Genomic DNA, 14441 nt, shown 5'->3' on the forward strand with positions numbered 1-14441 from the left:
TGCCTGCATGTCCCAGAGAACCTCTAGTCCCTGTAGTGTTATACAAATCTTTACAGCCACTTGCTAGCATAGTGCATAGTTACATTGTCATTCACCTGTTTGCTTTGCAGAGGGTCAATCCTCCAGCCCTTACATAGACCAGGCAGTCCTGTCATTTCTCACTAACCTTATATTGCTCTCTCTTTGCAGATCCCTTCTGGCCTCTTTATCCCTAGCATGGCTGTTGGTGCTATAGCAGGTCGACTTTTAGGAGTAGGAATGGAACAACTGGCTTATCACCACCGTGACTGGGGCATCTTCAATAGCTGGTGTAGCCAAGGAGCTGATTGCATCACCCCTGGCCTTTATGCAATGGTTGGTGCTGCAGCCTGCTTAGGTGAGTAGTGTTTGTATTAATTTCAAAGAAAGTGCTATCCAGGTGACATAAAAAAAATACTGATGTTAAACACAATTGACTGCAGATTTTTTAAGTGACTATTTCCTGTTGGGTTTGCCATTTTTCAAGTGCTCTAAGAAATCATTCTTCATTTCCCAAAATACAGTTTTGTTCCCCATACTGCCCTGCCCTGAGATTTTTCAGATATATCAAGCCTATTCCTCCATCTTGATCTTTGTACTTGCTACCCCCTCTTCAAGGAATGCTCCTCCCCCAGCTGTAGCATAGTTGGTTCCTTTCAGCCTTGAAATTTTGTGCTAAATGTTTTTCCTCAGAGCATTCTTCTCTAACTGCTTTATTAAAAGTAGATTCCCCTATTGTCTGTGATAGCATACTCCTTTATTAAATGCTTGCTCAATCCCTTAAAAATGAAAGCATTCTTTACCATATATCTACATTCCTCCACTTCAAAAGTAATTTTACTCTCAAATTTTATCATACTGAGGAAATCATTAGAAATTTAGACAAAGGTATCTGCACAAAAATGTTCATCATGGTATTTATAATAGCAAAAAATTGGAACCAACCTAAATATGCACAGTAAGGTACTGGTTAAATAAATTATGGTACATCTATTCAACGTTATACTATGCACCCATTGAATGTGTTGTTGATATTTAACATCTTTAGACAGTGTTAAACACATTTCTTTTTAAATTGTTATTCTATTACAATTGTGCCAACTTTTTCTCCTTTGCTCTCCTCCACTCAGCTAACCCCCACTCCCCCACTCCCACCATCAATCCCCACACCGTTGTCCATGTCCATGGGTCATTCATACATGTTCCTTGACCAGTATCACTTCTTTCCACCATTTTCCCCCTTCCCCCCTCCCCTCTGACTTCTGTCAATGTGTTCCATGATCTATGCCTCTGGTTCTATTTTGCTCATCGGTTTATTTTGTTCATTAGATTCCTCTTATAAGTGAGGTCATATGGTATTTGTCTTTCACCAACTGGCTTATTTCACTTAGCATAATAATCTCCAGTTCCATCCATGCTGTTGCAAAAGGTAGGAGTTTCTTCTTTCTTTCTGCTGCATAGTATCCCATTGTGTAAATGTACCACAGTTTTTTGATCTACTCATCTACTGATGGCACTTAGGCTGTTTCTAGCACTTGGCTATTGTAAATAGCACTGCTGTGAAAATAGGGGTGCATAGGTTCTTCTGAATTGGAGTTTCAGGATTCTTCAGGTATATTGTCAGCAGTGGAATCGCTGGGTCAAAAGGCAGTTCCATTTTTATTTTTTTGAGGAAGTTCCATACTGTTTTCCACAGTGGCTGCACCAGTCTGCATTCCCACCAACAGTGCACTAGGGTTCCCTTTTCTCCACATCCTCACCAGCATCTGTTGTTTGTTGATTTGTTAGTGATGGCCATTCTGACAGGTGTGAGGTGATATGTCATTGTCATTTTAACTTGCATCTGTCTGATGGCTAGTGATGTTGAGTATCTTTTCATATGTCTATGGACCCTCTGCATGTTCTCCTTGGAGAGGTGTCTATGCATGTCTTTTGCCCATTTTTAATTAGATTGTTTGTCTTCCTGGTGTTGAGTCCTATGAGTTCTTCATATACTTTGGAGAATAAACCCCTATCTGATGTATCATTGGCAAATATGTTCTCCCATATGGTGGGTTCCCTTTTCATTTTGACGATGGTTTCTTTAACCATGCAGAAGCTTTTTGCTTTGGTGTAGTCCCATTTGTTTATTTTAGCCCCTTTATTTCCTTTGCCCTAGGAAATATATCAGCAAAACTATTGCTAGGTGGAATATCTGAAATGTTACTGCCTATGTTTTTCTCTAGGACTTTTATAGCATCATAATTTATACTTAAGTCTTGTATCTGTTTTGAGGTTATTCTGGTATATGGTGTAAGTTTGTGGTTTAGTTTCCTTTCTTTCTTTCTTTCTTCCTTCCTTCCTTCCTTCCTTCCTTCCTTCCTTCCTTCCTTTCTTTCTTTCTTTCTCTTTCTTTTTTTTTTTGCATATACCAGTCCAGTTCTCCCAACACAATTTATTGAAGAGGCGATTTTTACTCCATTTATGCTCATACCCCTTTGTCAAATATTAACTGATCATAGAAACACGAGTTTATTCCTGGGCTCTCTATTCTGTTCCATTGATTGATGTCTGTTCTTATGCCAGTACCAGACTGTTTTGATTACCATGGCCTTGTAGTATAGTTTGATATCAGGTATTGTGATTCCTCCTACTGTGTTCTTCCTCAAAATTGCTGTGGCTATTCGGGCTCTTTTTTGGTTCCATATAAATTTTTGAAATGCTTATTCTAGGTCTGTAATATATGCCACTGGTGTTTTAATAAGAATTGCATTGAATGTATAGATTGCTTTGGGTAGTATGGACATTTTTTTTTAAAGGATATTTTATTGATTATGTTGTTACAGTAGTTCCAATTTTTCCCCCTTTGTTCTCCTCTGCCCAGTACCCGCCTTTCCCTCCAGCAATCCAACCCCTCTTAGTTCATGTCCATGGGTTATGCATATAAATTCTTTGGCTTCACCCATTCCTATATTATTCTTAACTTTGCCCTGTCTATTTTGTACCAACCGATTATACTTCTTAATCCCTGCACCATTTCCCCATATCTCCTCCTTCCCCCTCCCAGATGATAATCCTCCAAATGATCCCCATACCTATGATTCTGTTCCTATTCTGGTTTGCTTAGTTGGATTTTGTTTTTAATTTTTAGATTCAGTTGTTGATAGTTGTGAGTTTGTTGTCATTTTAATGTTCATAATTTTCATCTTCTTTTTCTTAAGTATGTCCTTTTGGCATTTCATATAATAATGGCTTGGTGGTAATGAACACCTTTAGCTTTACCTTGTCTGGGAAGCACTTTATCTGTCCTTCCATTCTAAATGATAGCTTTGCTGGATAGAGTAATCTTGGTTGTAAGTCGTTGCTTTTCATCACCTTGAATACTTCTTGCCAGTCCCTTCTTGCTTGCAAAGCTTCTTTTGAGAAATCAGCTGATAGTGTTATAGGCACCCCTTTATAGGCAACTCTGCTTTTCTCTTGCTGCTTTTAAGATTATATCATTATCTTGAACCTTTGGCATTTTAATTATGATGTGTCTTGGTGTGGTCCTTTTTGGTTTAGCTTGTTTGGGACTCTCTGTGCTTCCTGAACTTGTATGCCTATTTCCTTCACCAAATTTGGAGAGTTTTCCTTCATTATTTTCTCACATAAGCTTTCATTTCTTGCTCTTCCTCTTCTTCTGGCTCCCCTATGGTTTGGATGTTGGCACGTTTAAAGCTGTCCCAGAGGCTCCTAAGCCTCTCCTCATTTTTTTCAATTCTTGTTTCCTCATTCTGTACTGGTTGACTGTTTATTTCTTCCTTATGTTCCAAATCACTGATTTGAACCCCAGTTTCCTTCCTTTCACCACTGGTTTTGTGTGGATTTTCCTTCATTTTATTTAGCATACCCTCCACTTCTTCTCTTATGCATTTGCTGTACCCAAGCATATCTGTTAACTCTGTGAGCATCTTTATCACCAGTGTTTTGAATTCTGCATCTGTTAGGTTGGCTATCTCCTCGTCACTTAGTTCTCCCACTGGAACCTTGATCCATTCCCCCTTTTGGGCCATACTTCTCTGTCTCCTCATCTTGACAGATTCCTGTGTTTGTTTGCTTCTGTGTCTTAGGTAGAGCTACTCATCTGTTACATTGTAGGGCGAGGAGCTTTAGGTATTGGTCAGTACAGGGTGACCCATTTCACCACGTTGTGGTGCTGTATGTGGAGGAGGGGTCTGAGAGGGAACAATGCCGCTTGCTCAGCACTCGCCCCTTTTCCAGGCACTTCTTCCACTTCTGTATAGGACTGGCGCGTCTCTAGCTGTTGACTTGGTCGTCGTTCCCAGAGTGGGTGGGTCTGCGCATATTCTAGGACTGTGGGGGCCCTTTAAAAAAGTGGACTCTGCTGAGAGACCAGGAGTTTCTTCCTCCACCCCAGCCCCCACTGGTTTGCACAGTCAGAAGCAGTGAGGCTTTATTTTCCCTGGTGCTGGGACCGTGAGCTGTGTGGTCTGGTCTGGTGCTGGGAACGCTTCCCAGGTATCCCTCCTGACTTTTTAAAATGTGTGACCACGCTTTCTGCTGGCCTGCCACTGCTCCTGTTGCCACCACCACACCGCATCCTCTCTGCCTTGTCTCTGCCCCTCCTACCTGTCTGGATGAGTATTTCTACTTTATATCTTTGTTGGACTTCCATGGAGCTCGGTTTTCTGGAACTTCTGGTTGTCTCCAGTTTTGAGGTAGTTGTAGTCCTTCTTAGTTGTGGAGGGAAACACAGCGTGTCTGCCTATGTCTCCATCTTTGCTGGAAGTCCGAGACCTGCAGTAGTATGGGCATTTTAATGATGTTAATTCTTCCAATCCATGAAGACAGTATATGCTTCCCCTCAGTTGTATATTCCTTGATTTCTTTCTTCAGTGGCCTATAGCTTTCAGAGTACAGGTGTTTTATGTCCTTGGTTAAATTTATTTCTAGGTACCTTATTTTTTTGTTGTTGTTGCAGTAGAAAATGGAATTGTTTTCTTAGTTTCTCTTTGTGGTAGCTTGTTATTGGTGTATAAAAATGCTATCAATTTCTAAGTATTAATTTTGTATCCTGCTACTTTGCCAACTTCATTTATTACATCTAGTAGTTTCTTGGTAGAGTCTTTAGGGTTTTCTATGTACAATATCATGTCATCAGTGAATAATGACAGCATTACTTCCTTCTTTCCTATTTGGATGTGTTTTATTTCTGCTTCTTGTCTGATGACTGTGGCTAGGACTTCCAGAACTATGTTGAATAAGAGAGGTGAAAGTGCACACCCCTGTCTTGTTCCTGATCTTAAGGATAACAATTTTAGTTTTTTTCCATTGAAAATGATGTTACGTGTAAGTTTTTTATATATGGCTTTTATTATTTTGAGGTATGATTTCTCTATTCCCACTCTGCTAAGAGTTGTTTACCATGAATGGGTGCTAGATTTTATCAAATGATTTTTTTGCATCTATTCATATGATCATGTGATTTTTATCTTACATATTTTATGTGATTTAATGACATTTATTTAAAAAAATTAAGTGTATTTTATTGATTATGTTGTTACAGAAGTCCCAGTTTTTCCCCTTTTGCTCCCTCTGCCCACTTACCCCCTGCCATCCAGCAATCCCACCCACCCTTAGTTTATGTCAATGGGTCATGCATATAAGTTCTTTGGCTTTACCCTTTCCTATATTATTCTTAACATCCCCCTATCTATTTTCTACCAACTAGTTATGCTTCTTAATCCCTGCACCATTTCCCCATATCTCCCCCTTCCCCCTCCCAGATGATAACCCTCCAAATGATCCCCATACCTATGATTCTGTCCCTATTCTGATTTGCTTAGTTGGATTTTGTTTGTTTTTTTAGATTCAGTTGTTGATAGTTGTGAGTTTGTTGTCATTTTATGTTCACAGTTTTGATCTTCTTTTTCTTGAGTAAGTCCCTTTGACATTTCATATAATAATGGCTTGGTGATGATGAGCTCCTTTAGCTTTACCTTGTCTGGGAAACACTTCATCTGCCCTTCCATTCTAAATGATAGCTTTGCTGGATAGAGTAATCTTGGTTGTAGGTCCTTTTCCTCACTTTGAATAATTCTTGCCAGTCCCTTCTTGCCTGCAAAGCTTCTTTTGAGAAATCAGCTGATAGTGTTATAGGCACCACTTTGTAGGTAACTCTTTGCTTTTCTCTTGCTGCTTTTAAGATTCTCTCATTATCTTAAACCTTTGGCATTTCAATTTTGATGTGTCTCAGGGTGGTCCTTTTTGGGTCTAGCTTGTTCGGGACTTTCTGTGCTTCTTTGACTTGTGTGTCTATTTTCTTCACCAAATCTGAGGAGTTTTCCTTCATTATTTTTTCATATAAGATTTCAATTTCTTGCTCATTTTCTTCTCCTTCTGGCATCCCTATGGCTCAGATGTTGGCACGTTTAAAGTTGTCCCAGAGATTCCTAAGCCTCTCCTCATTTTTTTTTCAATTCTTATTTCCTCATTCTGTACTCGTTAACTTTTTTCTTCCTTATGTTCCAAATCATTGATTTGAACCTCAGTTTCCTTCCCTTCACCATTGGTTTTGTGTGGATTTTCCTTTGTTTCATTTAACATAGCTTTCACTTCTTCCCTTATGCGTTTAAGATACTTAAGCATATCTGTCAAGTCTGTGAGCACCATTTTTTTATATTGATTATGCTGTTACAGTTATCCAAATTTTTCCCCCTGCTTCCCTCCACCCCATGACACCCCTCCTTCCAGTTTTCCACCCCTCTCAGTCCATGCCCATTAGTTGTGCATATAGTTCTTCTCAACATCTTCCTGTCTATTCCACTCCGTCGTCCTACGATGCTTCTTAATTCCTGCATCATCTCCCTCCCTTTTCCCCCTTCCCCCTCCCCGCTGACCTCCCCCCAATATGTTCCCCGTACCTATAATTCTTTTTCCCCTGTCATTGCCTACTTAGTTTGCCTTTGTTTCGATTCCGTAGCTTCTGCTGTTGGTTGTTGCGATACAGTTTTCATTTTATTTTATTTTATTTTATTTTATTTTTTGGTTTTTCAGTTACAGTTGTCCCATTTTTTCCCCATTGATCCCCCCCAACCAGCCCACCCCTTCTCCCGCAATCATATCCCTCCCCGTTGTCCATGTCCATGAGTCATTTATACACGTTCCTTGACTAGACCCTTCCCTTATCCCCCTTCTCACCCTCTCCCCTGCCCCCTATTGACTACTATTCTACTCTTTGTCCTATTTAGTTCGTTTGTTTGTGTTGTTCTTTAGTTTCCTGTATTAGGTGATATCATATGGTATTTTTCTTTCTTTGCCTGGCTTATTTAACTAAGCATAATCCTCTCTAGTTCCATCCATGTTGTCGCAAATGGCAGGAGTTCCTTCTTTTTTTCTGCTGCATAGTATTCCATTGCATAAATGTACCACAGTTTTTTGATCCACTCATCTACAGATGGGCACTTAGGCTGTTTCCAGTACTTAGCTATTGTAAACAGTGCTGCTATGAACATAGGGGTGCATAAGTTTTTTTTGAATTAGAGTTTTAGGATTTTTCGGGTATAATCCTAGCAGTGGAATCGCTGGTTCAAAAGGCAGTTCCATTTTTAGTTTTTTGAGGTAATTCCGTACTGTTTTCCATAGTGGCTGCACTAGTCTGCATTCCCACCAACAGTGCAGTAGGGTTCCCGTTTCTCCACATCCTCACCAGCAGTTGTTCTTTGTTGATTCGTTGGTGATGGCCATTCTGACAGGTGTAAAGTGGTATCACATTGTGGTTTTTATTTGCATCTCTCTGATGGCCAATGATGTTGAGCATTTTTTCATGTGTCTATAGACCTTCTGTATGTCCTCTTCAGAGAAGTGTTTGTTCAGGTCCTTTGCCCATTTTTTAACTGGGTTGTTTTCTTGATGTTGAGTTGTATAAGCTCTTTATATATTTTGGAGATCAGTCCCCTGTCTGTGATATCATTGGCAAATATGTTTTCCCATATGTTTGGTTTTCTTTTGATCTTGCTGATGTTTTCTTTTGCTGAGAAGAAACTCTTTAGTTTGATGTAGTCCCATTTCTTTATTCTTTCCTTTATTTCTCCTGCCTTAAGAGATATATCCATGAAGATATTGTTACATGGGATATCTGAAATTTTCCTGCCTATGTTTTCCTCTAGGACTTTTATGGTGTCACGGCTTACATTTAAATCTTTAATCCATCTTGAGTTTATTCTTGTGTGTGGTGTAAGTTGGTGGTCTAGTTTCATTTTTTGCATGTCCCTGTCCAGTTCTCCCAGCACCATTTGTTAAAGAGGCTCTTCTTACTCCATTTTATGTTCCTTCCCCCTTTGTCAAATATTAGTTGACCATAGAGGCCTGGGTTTATTTCTGGGCTCTCTATTCTGTTCCACTGATCTATATTTCTGTTCTTATGCCAGTACCAGACTATTTTGATCACAGTGGCTTTGTAGTATTGTTTGATGTCTAGTATCGTGATTCCTCCTGTTGTGTTCTTCTGTATCAAGATTGCTTTTGCGATTTGGGGTCTTTTTAGGTTCCATATGAATTTTTGGAGTATTTGTTCTAGGTAGTGAAATATGTCATTGGTATTTTAATAGGAATTGCATTGAATCTGTAAATTGCTTTGTGTAGTATGGCTATTTTCATGATGTTGATTCTTCCCATCCAAGAACATGGTATTTGCTTCCATTTATTTGTATCTTCCTTAATTTCTTTCCTCGATGTTGCATAATTTTCAGTGTACATGTCTTTTATCACTTTGGTTAAGTTTATTCCTAGGTACTTTATTTTTCTTGTTACTATAGTAAATAGTATTTTCTTTTTTGTCTCTGTCTCCGATATTTTATTGTTGGTGTACAGAAATGTCTTAGATTTCTGTGTATTTATTTTGTACCCTGCTATTTTGCCAAATTCACTTATAATATCTAGTAGTCTTTTACTGGAGTTTATAGGGTTTTCTAGGTATACTATCATGTCATCTGCAAATAATGAAAGTTTTACTTCTTCTTTCCCAATTTGGATGCCTTTTATTTGCTTTTCTTGTCTGATTGCTGTGGCTAGGACTTCCAACACTATGTTGAATAGAAGTAGAGAGAGTGGACAGCCTTGTGTAGTTCCTGATTTCAGGGGGAATGCTTTCCATTTTTGTCCATTGAGTATGATGTTGGCTTCAGGTTTCTCATATATAGCCTTAATGATGTTAAGGTATGCTCCCTCTATTCCCATTTTGCTGAGTGTTTTCATCATAAATGGGTGTTGTACTTTATCAAATGCTTTTTCTGCATCTATTGATATGATCATGTGATTTTTGTCTTTCATTTTGTTTAGGTGATGTATTATATTTATTGATTTGCGAATATTAAACCATCCTTGCATCCCTGGGATGAATACCACTTGATCGTGGTGTATGATCTTTCTAATGTGTTGCTGGATCCAGTTTGCCAATATTTTGTTGAGGATTTTAGCATCTATGTTCATTAGTGATATTGGCCTGTAGTTTTCTTTCTTTGGTGTGTCTTGACCTGGTTCCGGGATTAGGGTAATACTAGCTTCATAGAAAGAGTTTGGGATTTTTCCCTCTTCTTGGATTTTTCGGAATAGCTTGAGGAGGGTAGGAGTTAGTTGTTCCTGAAATGTTTTGTAAAATTCGCCTGTGAAGCCATCCGGTCCAGGGCTTTTGTGTGCAGGGAGATTTTGGATTACTGTTTCAATTTCCTTCTTTGTTATTGGTCTGTTGAGACTTTCTATTTCTTCTTGATTCAGTTTTGGAAGGTTATATGTTTCTAGAAATTTGTCCATTTCTTCTAGGTTGTCAAATTTCTTGCCATACAGTTGTTTGTAGTAATTTCTTACAATTGTTTGTATTTCTGTGGTATCAGTCGTGATTTCTCCTCTTTAATTTCTGATTTTATTTATCTGGGTCTTCTCTCTTTTTTTCTTGATTAGCGTGGCTAGAGGCTTGTCGATTTTGTTTATTTTTTCAAAGAACCAGCTCCTAGTTTTGTTAATTTTTTTGGATTGTTTGTTTGGTCTCTATGTCATTTAATTCTGCTCTGATCTTGATGATTTCCTTACTTCTTATTGCCCTAGGCTTTGTTTGTTGTTGTTCTAGTTCTTGTAGCTTTAGGATTAGATTTTTTATTTTAGATTCGTCTATCCTTTTCAGATATGCCTTTATTGCTATGAACTGTCCTCTTAGGACTGCTTTTGCTGTGTCCCATAGGTTTTGGGCTGTTGTGTGTTCATTGTCATTAGTTTCTAGAAATTTCTTGATTTCCTCTTTGATGTCATTGTTAACCCATTCATTATTTAATAGCATGTTATTCATTCTCCATGAGTTTGGGTGTCTTTGATTTTTTTTCTCTGAGGTTGATTTCTAGTTTCAAGGCATTGTGGTCTGAAAAGATGCTTTATAAGATTTCAATTTTCTTGAATTTGTTGAGGCTTGTTTTGTGTCCTATCATGTGGTCTATCTTTGAAAATGTCCCATGTGCATTTGAGAAGAATGTATATTTTGCTTCTTTGGGGTGAAAAGTTCTATATATATATCAGTTAAGTCCATGTGGTTTAGTGTGTTGTTCAATGCCTGTATATCCTTGGTGTTTCTTTGCTTGGATGATCGGTCTATTTTTGATAATGGAGTATTGAAGTACCCCACTATGAGTGTATTGTTGTTAATACCCTTCTTGTGGTCTTCTAGTATTTGCTTTATGTATTTGGGTGCTCCTGTGTTGGGTGTATATATGTTTATCAGTGTTATATCTTCTTGATGGATTGTTCCTTTAAGTATTACGAAATGTCCTTCTTTGTCTGTTTTTATTGCCCTTGCTTTGAAATCCGTTTTGTCTGATACGAGGACTGCTACCCCAGCTTTTTTTTCAGGTCCGTTTGCTTGGAATATTTTTTTATATCCCTTTACTTTCAGTCTGTGTAAATCTTTTGTTTTGAGGTGTGTTTCTTGTAGACAGCAAATATGTGGGTCCTGTTTTCTTATCCATTCCATTACCATATGTCTTTTAATTGGAGCATTTAATCCATTTACATTTAAGGTTATTATTGACGTGTATTTATTCATTTTTCTTTGTACCTCTGTTCCTCTCCTCTTTTTTTTTTCTCTTCCTTTTTCTTAGAATATTCCCTTTAGCATCTCTTGCAATGCTGGTTTCCTGGAGATGTATTCTTTTAGTCCTCTTTTGTCTGGGAAACTCCTTATTTCACCTTCTACTTTGAATGAGAGCCTTGCTGGTTAGAGTATTGTTGGTTGTAGGCCTTTGTTTTTCAGTGCTTGAAATATTTTTGACCATTTCCTTCTTGCTTGTAGTGTTTCAGTTGAGAAATCGGTCGATAGCCTTATCGGAGCTCCCTTGTATGTTATTTGCTGTTTTTCTCTTGATGCTTTTAGGATTCTCTCTTTGTCTTGGAATGTTGCCATTTTAACTATGATGTGCCTTGGAGTGGGTTTTTTTGGGTTCCTCTTTGTTGGAACTCTCTGTGCTTCCTGGACTTGCATAACTTTTTCTCTCATCAGGTTCAGAAAATTTTCTGTCACTATTTCTCGTATCAATTCATCTATTTTTTGTTCTTCTGATCCCTCTTTAATTCCAATGACTCTGATACTGTTCTTCCTTATGTTATCCTGTAATTCCCTTACCTCATCTTCATACTTTTTCAGTCTTTTTTAATTTTGCTGTATCGTCTGAGAATTTTTTTCTACATTATCTTCTAACTCACTAATCCGATCCTCTGCTTCGTTTAGTCTGCTTTTGACTAATTCTACTGTGTTTTTCAGTTCAGAGATTGCATTCTTCATTTCTTCCTGGTTCTTGTTGATAGTTTCTATGTCTTTTTTTATGCTGGTGTAGTTCTCTGCAAGTTCCCTGTAATTTTCTTGGAGCTGCTGGTAACTTTCTTGGAGGTTGTCATAGTTGTTTTTAAGGTTGTCGAGTATATTGAGCTTCTTCACCACTATTGTTTTGAATTCCATGTCTGACATTTGGGCTATGTCTATTCCATCTATCTCTCTTTCTGGGGATTCCTCTTTTCTTTTCATTGAGAGGTTGTTTCTGCGTCTTACCATGTTCGATTCTTCTTATTTATATTTGTTTTTTGGGTTTGTCTGCTTTGACTTCCCACCTTTGTGGTATGAGATTCTTTATGGAAGATCTGGGGGTTTCAGTGATGCAGTTTCTTTGATCTCTTGAACCTGATGTTCTTGGGTTACCCTTTATGTTGTTTGTTTATGCTGTCTGGTTATATTTCAGATGTTCTTTGTTAGAATCTTCCTTCTGGCTAGTTGATTGAGAGACTCTATCCACTTTGTCTTGAGTTCTTTTATGGAGATGCTATTGAAAACATAAACACACAGCCCAGGCAGGAGACCCGCACCCTCAAAAATATCCCCCACCCTCTATCCCACTATTGTCAGCCAACGAGCCAATGTTAATATAAATGTAGAGAGATTAGAGCTTTTATACTATAGGAAGAATAGATAAGAGTTGTTTTTAGGGAGGAGAAATATTATTTTTGAGAGAGGGGATAATAGAGTAATAATAGTTGAGACTGTGCAAGACAGTAGGTATTATTTACATTGTATGTTAATAAGTATAGAAGAAAAAAGGGAAGAGTGCAAAATATAGTAGGAAAGTGGAATTGTATAGTATGGGATTTATATAGTAGTTATATCCTATTTATTTAGAGTGAAAGGGAGGCTAAACTAGACCCACAAACAAATAAACAACAATTAAAGAGGAAGGATGAAAAGGAGAGATTGTATGAAACAAATTAGAGATATAGTTTTTGTTGTTTTTTTTTTTTCTTTTTCTTTTCCCTCTTCCCTCCTTCCCTTCCCCTTTCAGGAAGAAAAAGAAAAAGGAAAAAAAATGGAATGTTTTTACTCAGTTCAGCCTTTGTGTGTCGTCTTCTTTTTCTGCATCCACAGTTGGTCTAATGTGGCGGGTCAGAGGTTCCTATTCCTTGCATCAGCGGTGTGCGCGCATGGTGGCCGGTGTGCGTGCAGTGGCCGGCACAGTGCGTTCCTTTGGTGCCCGTTGGAGCTAGCTGAGTTCCCCTGAGCGCAAAGCGCCCAAGTGCCCACCTCAGGCCTGCCAAGCCGCTCTCTGGGAGTTGGTCTCTCACCTCCCAGGGCTGGGCCCCGGACACTCGTGCACAATGGAAGTGAGCGATTGGCACCTATTGAAACAGGCAAGGTGCTTTTGGTCTCACGTGCCCGTGCGCACCCAAGGGGGCCGGGGAGCTAGCCTCAGGCCTGCTGCACCACGCTCCAGGAGTTGGTCTCTTGCCTCCCAGTGCTGGGCCCCAGACACTCGTGCACAGTGGAAGTGAGCGATTGGTGCCTATTGAAGCAGGCGAGGTGCTTTTGCGCTCTCACACCCATGCGCGCCCAAGGCTGCTGGAGAGCTTGCCTCAGGCCTGCCAAGCCGTGTTCCGGGAGTTGGTCTCTCGCCTCTTAGGGCGGGGCCCCGGACACTTGTGCTCAGTAGAAGTGAGTGTCTGTGTGTTGCTGCTGCCCGCTGTTCCCACACTGCAGCCATCCACCGTTCCTGTGCCCACCAGGGCGGGCATGAGCAGAGCCTGAGCAAGTGCTCTGCGCTCCAGCCTGGCACTCCGGCCTGTTGCCCACTGGAGCTGGCCAGGGGTGACTGCACACAGTCTTCTGTGAGTCCAGTGGGCCCTTCCTGCACCCGTTGGGGCACTGATTTTATGTCTGTTGGGGTGTGTCCGAGGGTCACCTGGACTCATGGCCCTGCGCACCTGGGCCAGTGAATGAGGGCACTTCCCTATGCGCACCCCCTCGACCCAAAGGGAGGGTTGGGGGGTGGGTGAGCGCACTTCTGCGCCTGCGCTTCTCAAGAATGTCCTATCACCCCCAAACTTTCCCCATCTCTCCGCAGTTCACAAAAGAAAAATACAAAGGAAAAATTACGATTTCACTTGCTCAGCAGCACGCTGTCTCCCGTCTTCCAGCGTCAATGCCACCTGGTCGAGTCCTGTCTCTGACAGTGGGCAGAGATTCGCTTTCCTCCTGATTCCCCTCTGGGGAAGCCTGTGGTCACCAAAAAGCCTTTGTGTCCTTCCACCTGCAGCTCAGGGAGCCACCGCAGTCAGGAATCCCGTTTTGTCCCTTTTTCTTCCGCTATCCTCACTGAACAGCTTGTTCCCAGATGGTTTTTCTCTAATCCAGCAGTGCCAAGGCTCGACTCCTTCCAGTGTCCAGCTGCTCACTGAGATGTTCTGTCTTCAATTAGTCCAAACTACAGATGGGTCTCGGGAGCCTGAGAGCGCAGTCTCCCCTCACTCCTCCGCCATCTTCCTCCCCCAGTTTTCATTTTAACGTTCATAGTTTTGAATCTCCTTCTTCTAAACAAGTCTCTTTAACATCTCATATAACAGTGATTTGGATCTAACAAACCCCT

The 14441-nt window shown here is 40.1% G+C and overlaps 1 protein-coding gene across 1 annotated transcript in view; it reads left to right on the forward strand.

Annotated features, from left to right (window-relative positions):
* Positions 1–14441, forward strand: part of CLCN5 (Cl-/H+ antiporter 5) — a 201168-nt gene that overhangs the window by 177736 nt on the left and 8991 nt on the right. Inside the window, exon 11 of the mRNA XM_090264459.1 lies at positions 190–376. Coding sequence (XP_090120585.1) covers positions 190–376 — 187 coding nt within the window. The remainder of the gene's footprint in view (positions 1–189; positions 377–14441) is intronic.

Source organism: Furipterus horrens, unplaced genomic scaffold (genome assembly GCF_987537825.1).
Source record: "Furipterus horrens unplaced genomic scaffold, mFurHor1.1.pri manual_scaffold_17, whole genome shotgun sequence".
Lineage (NCBI taxonomy): Eukaryota > Metazoa > Chordata > Mammalia > Chiroptera > Furipteridae > Furipterus > Furipterus horrens.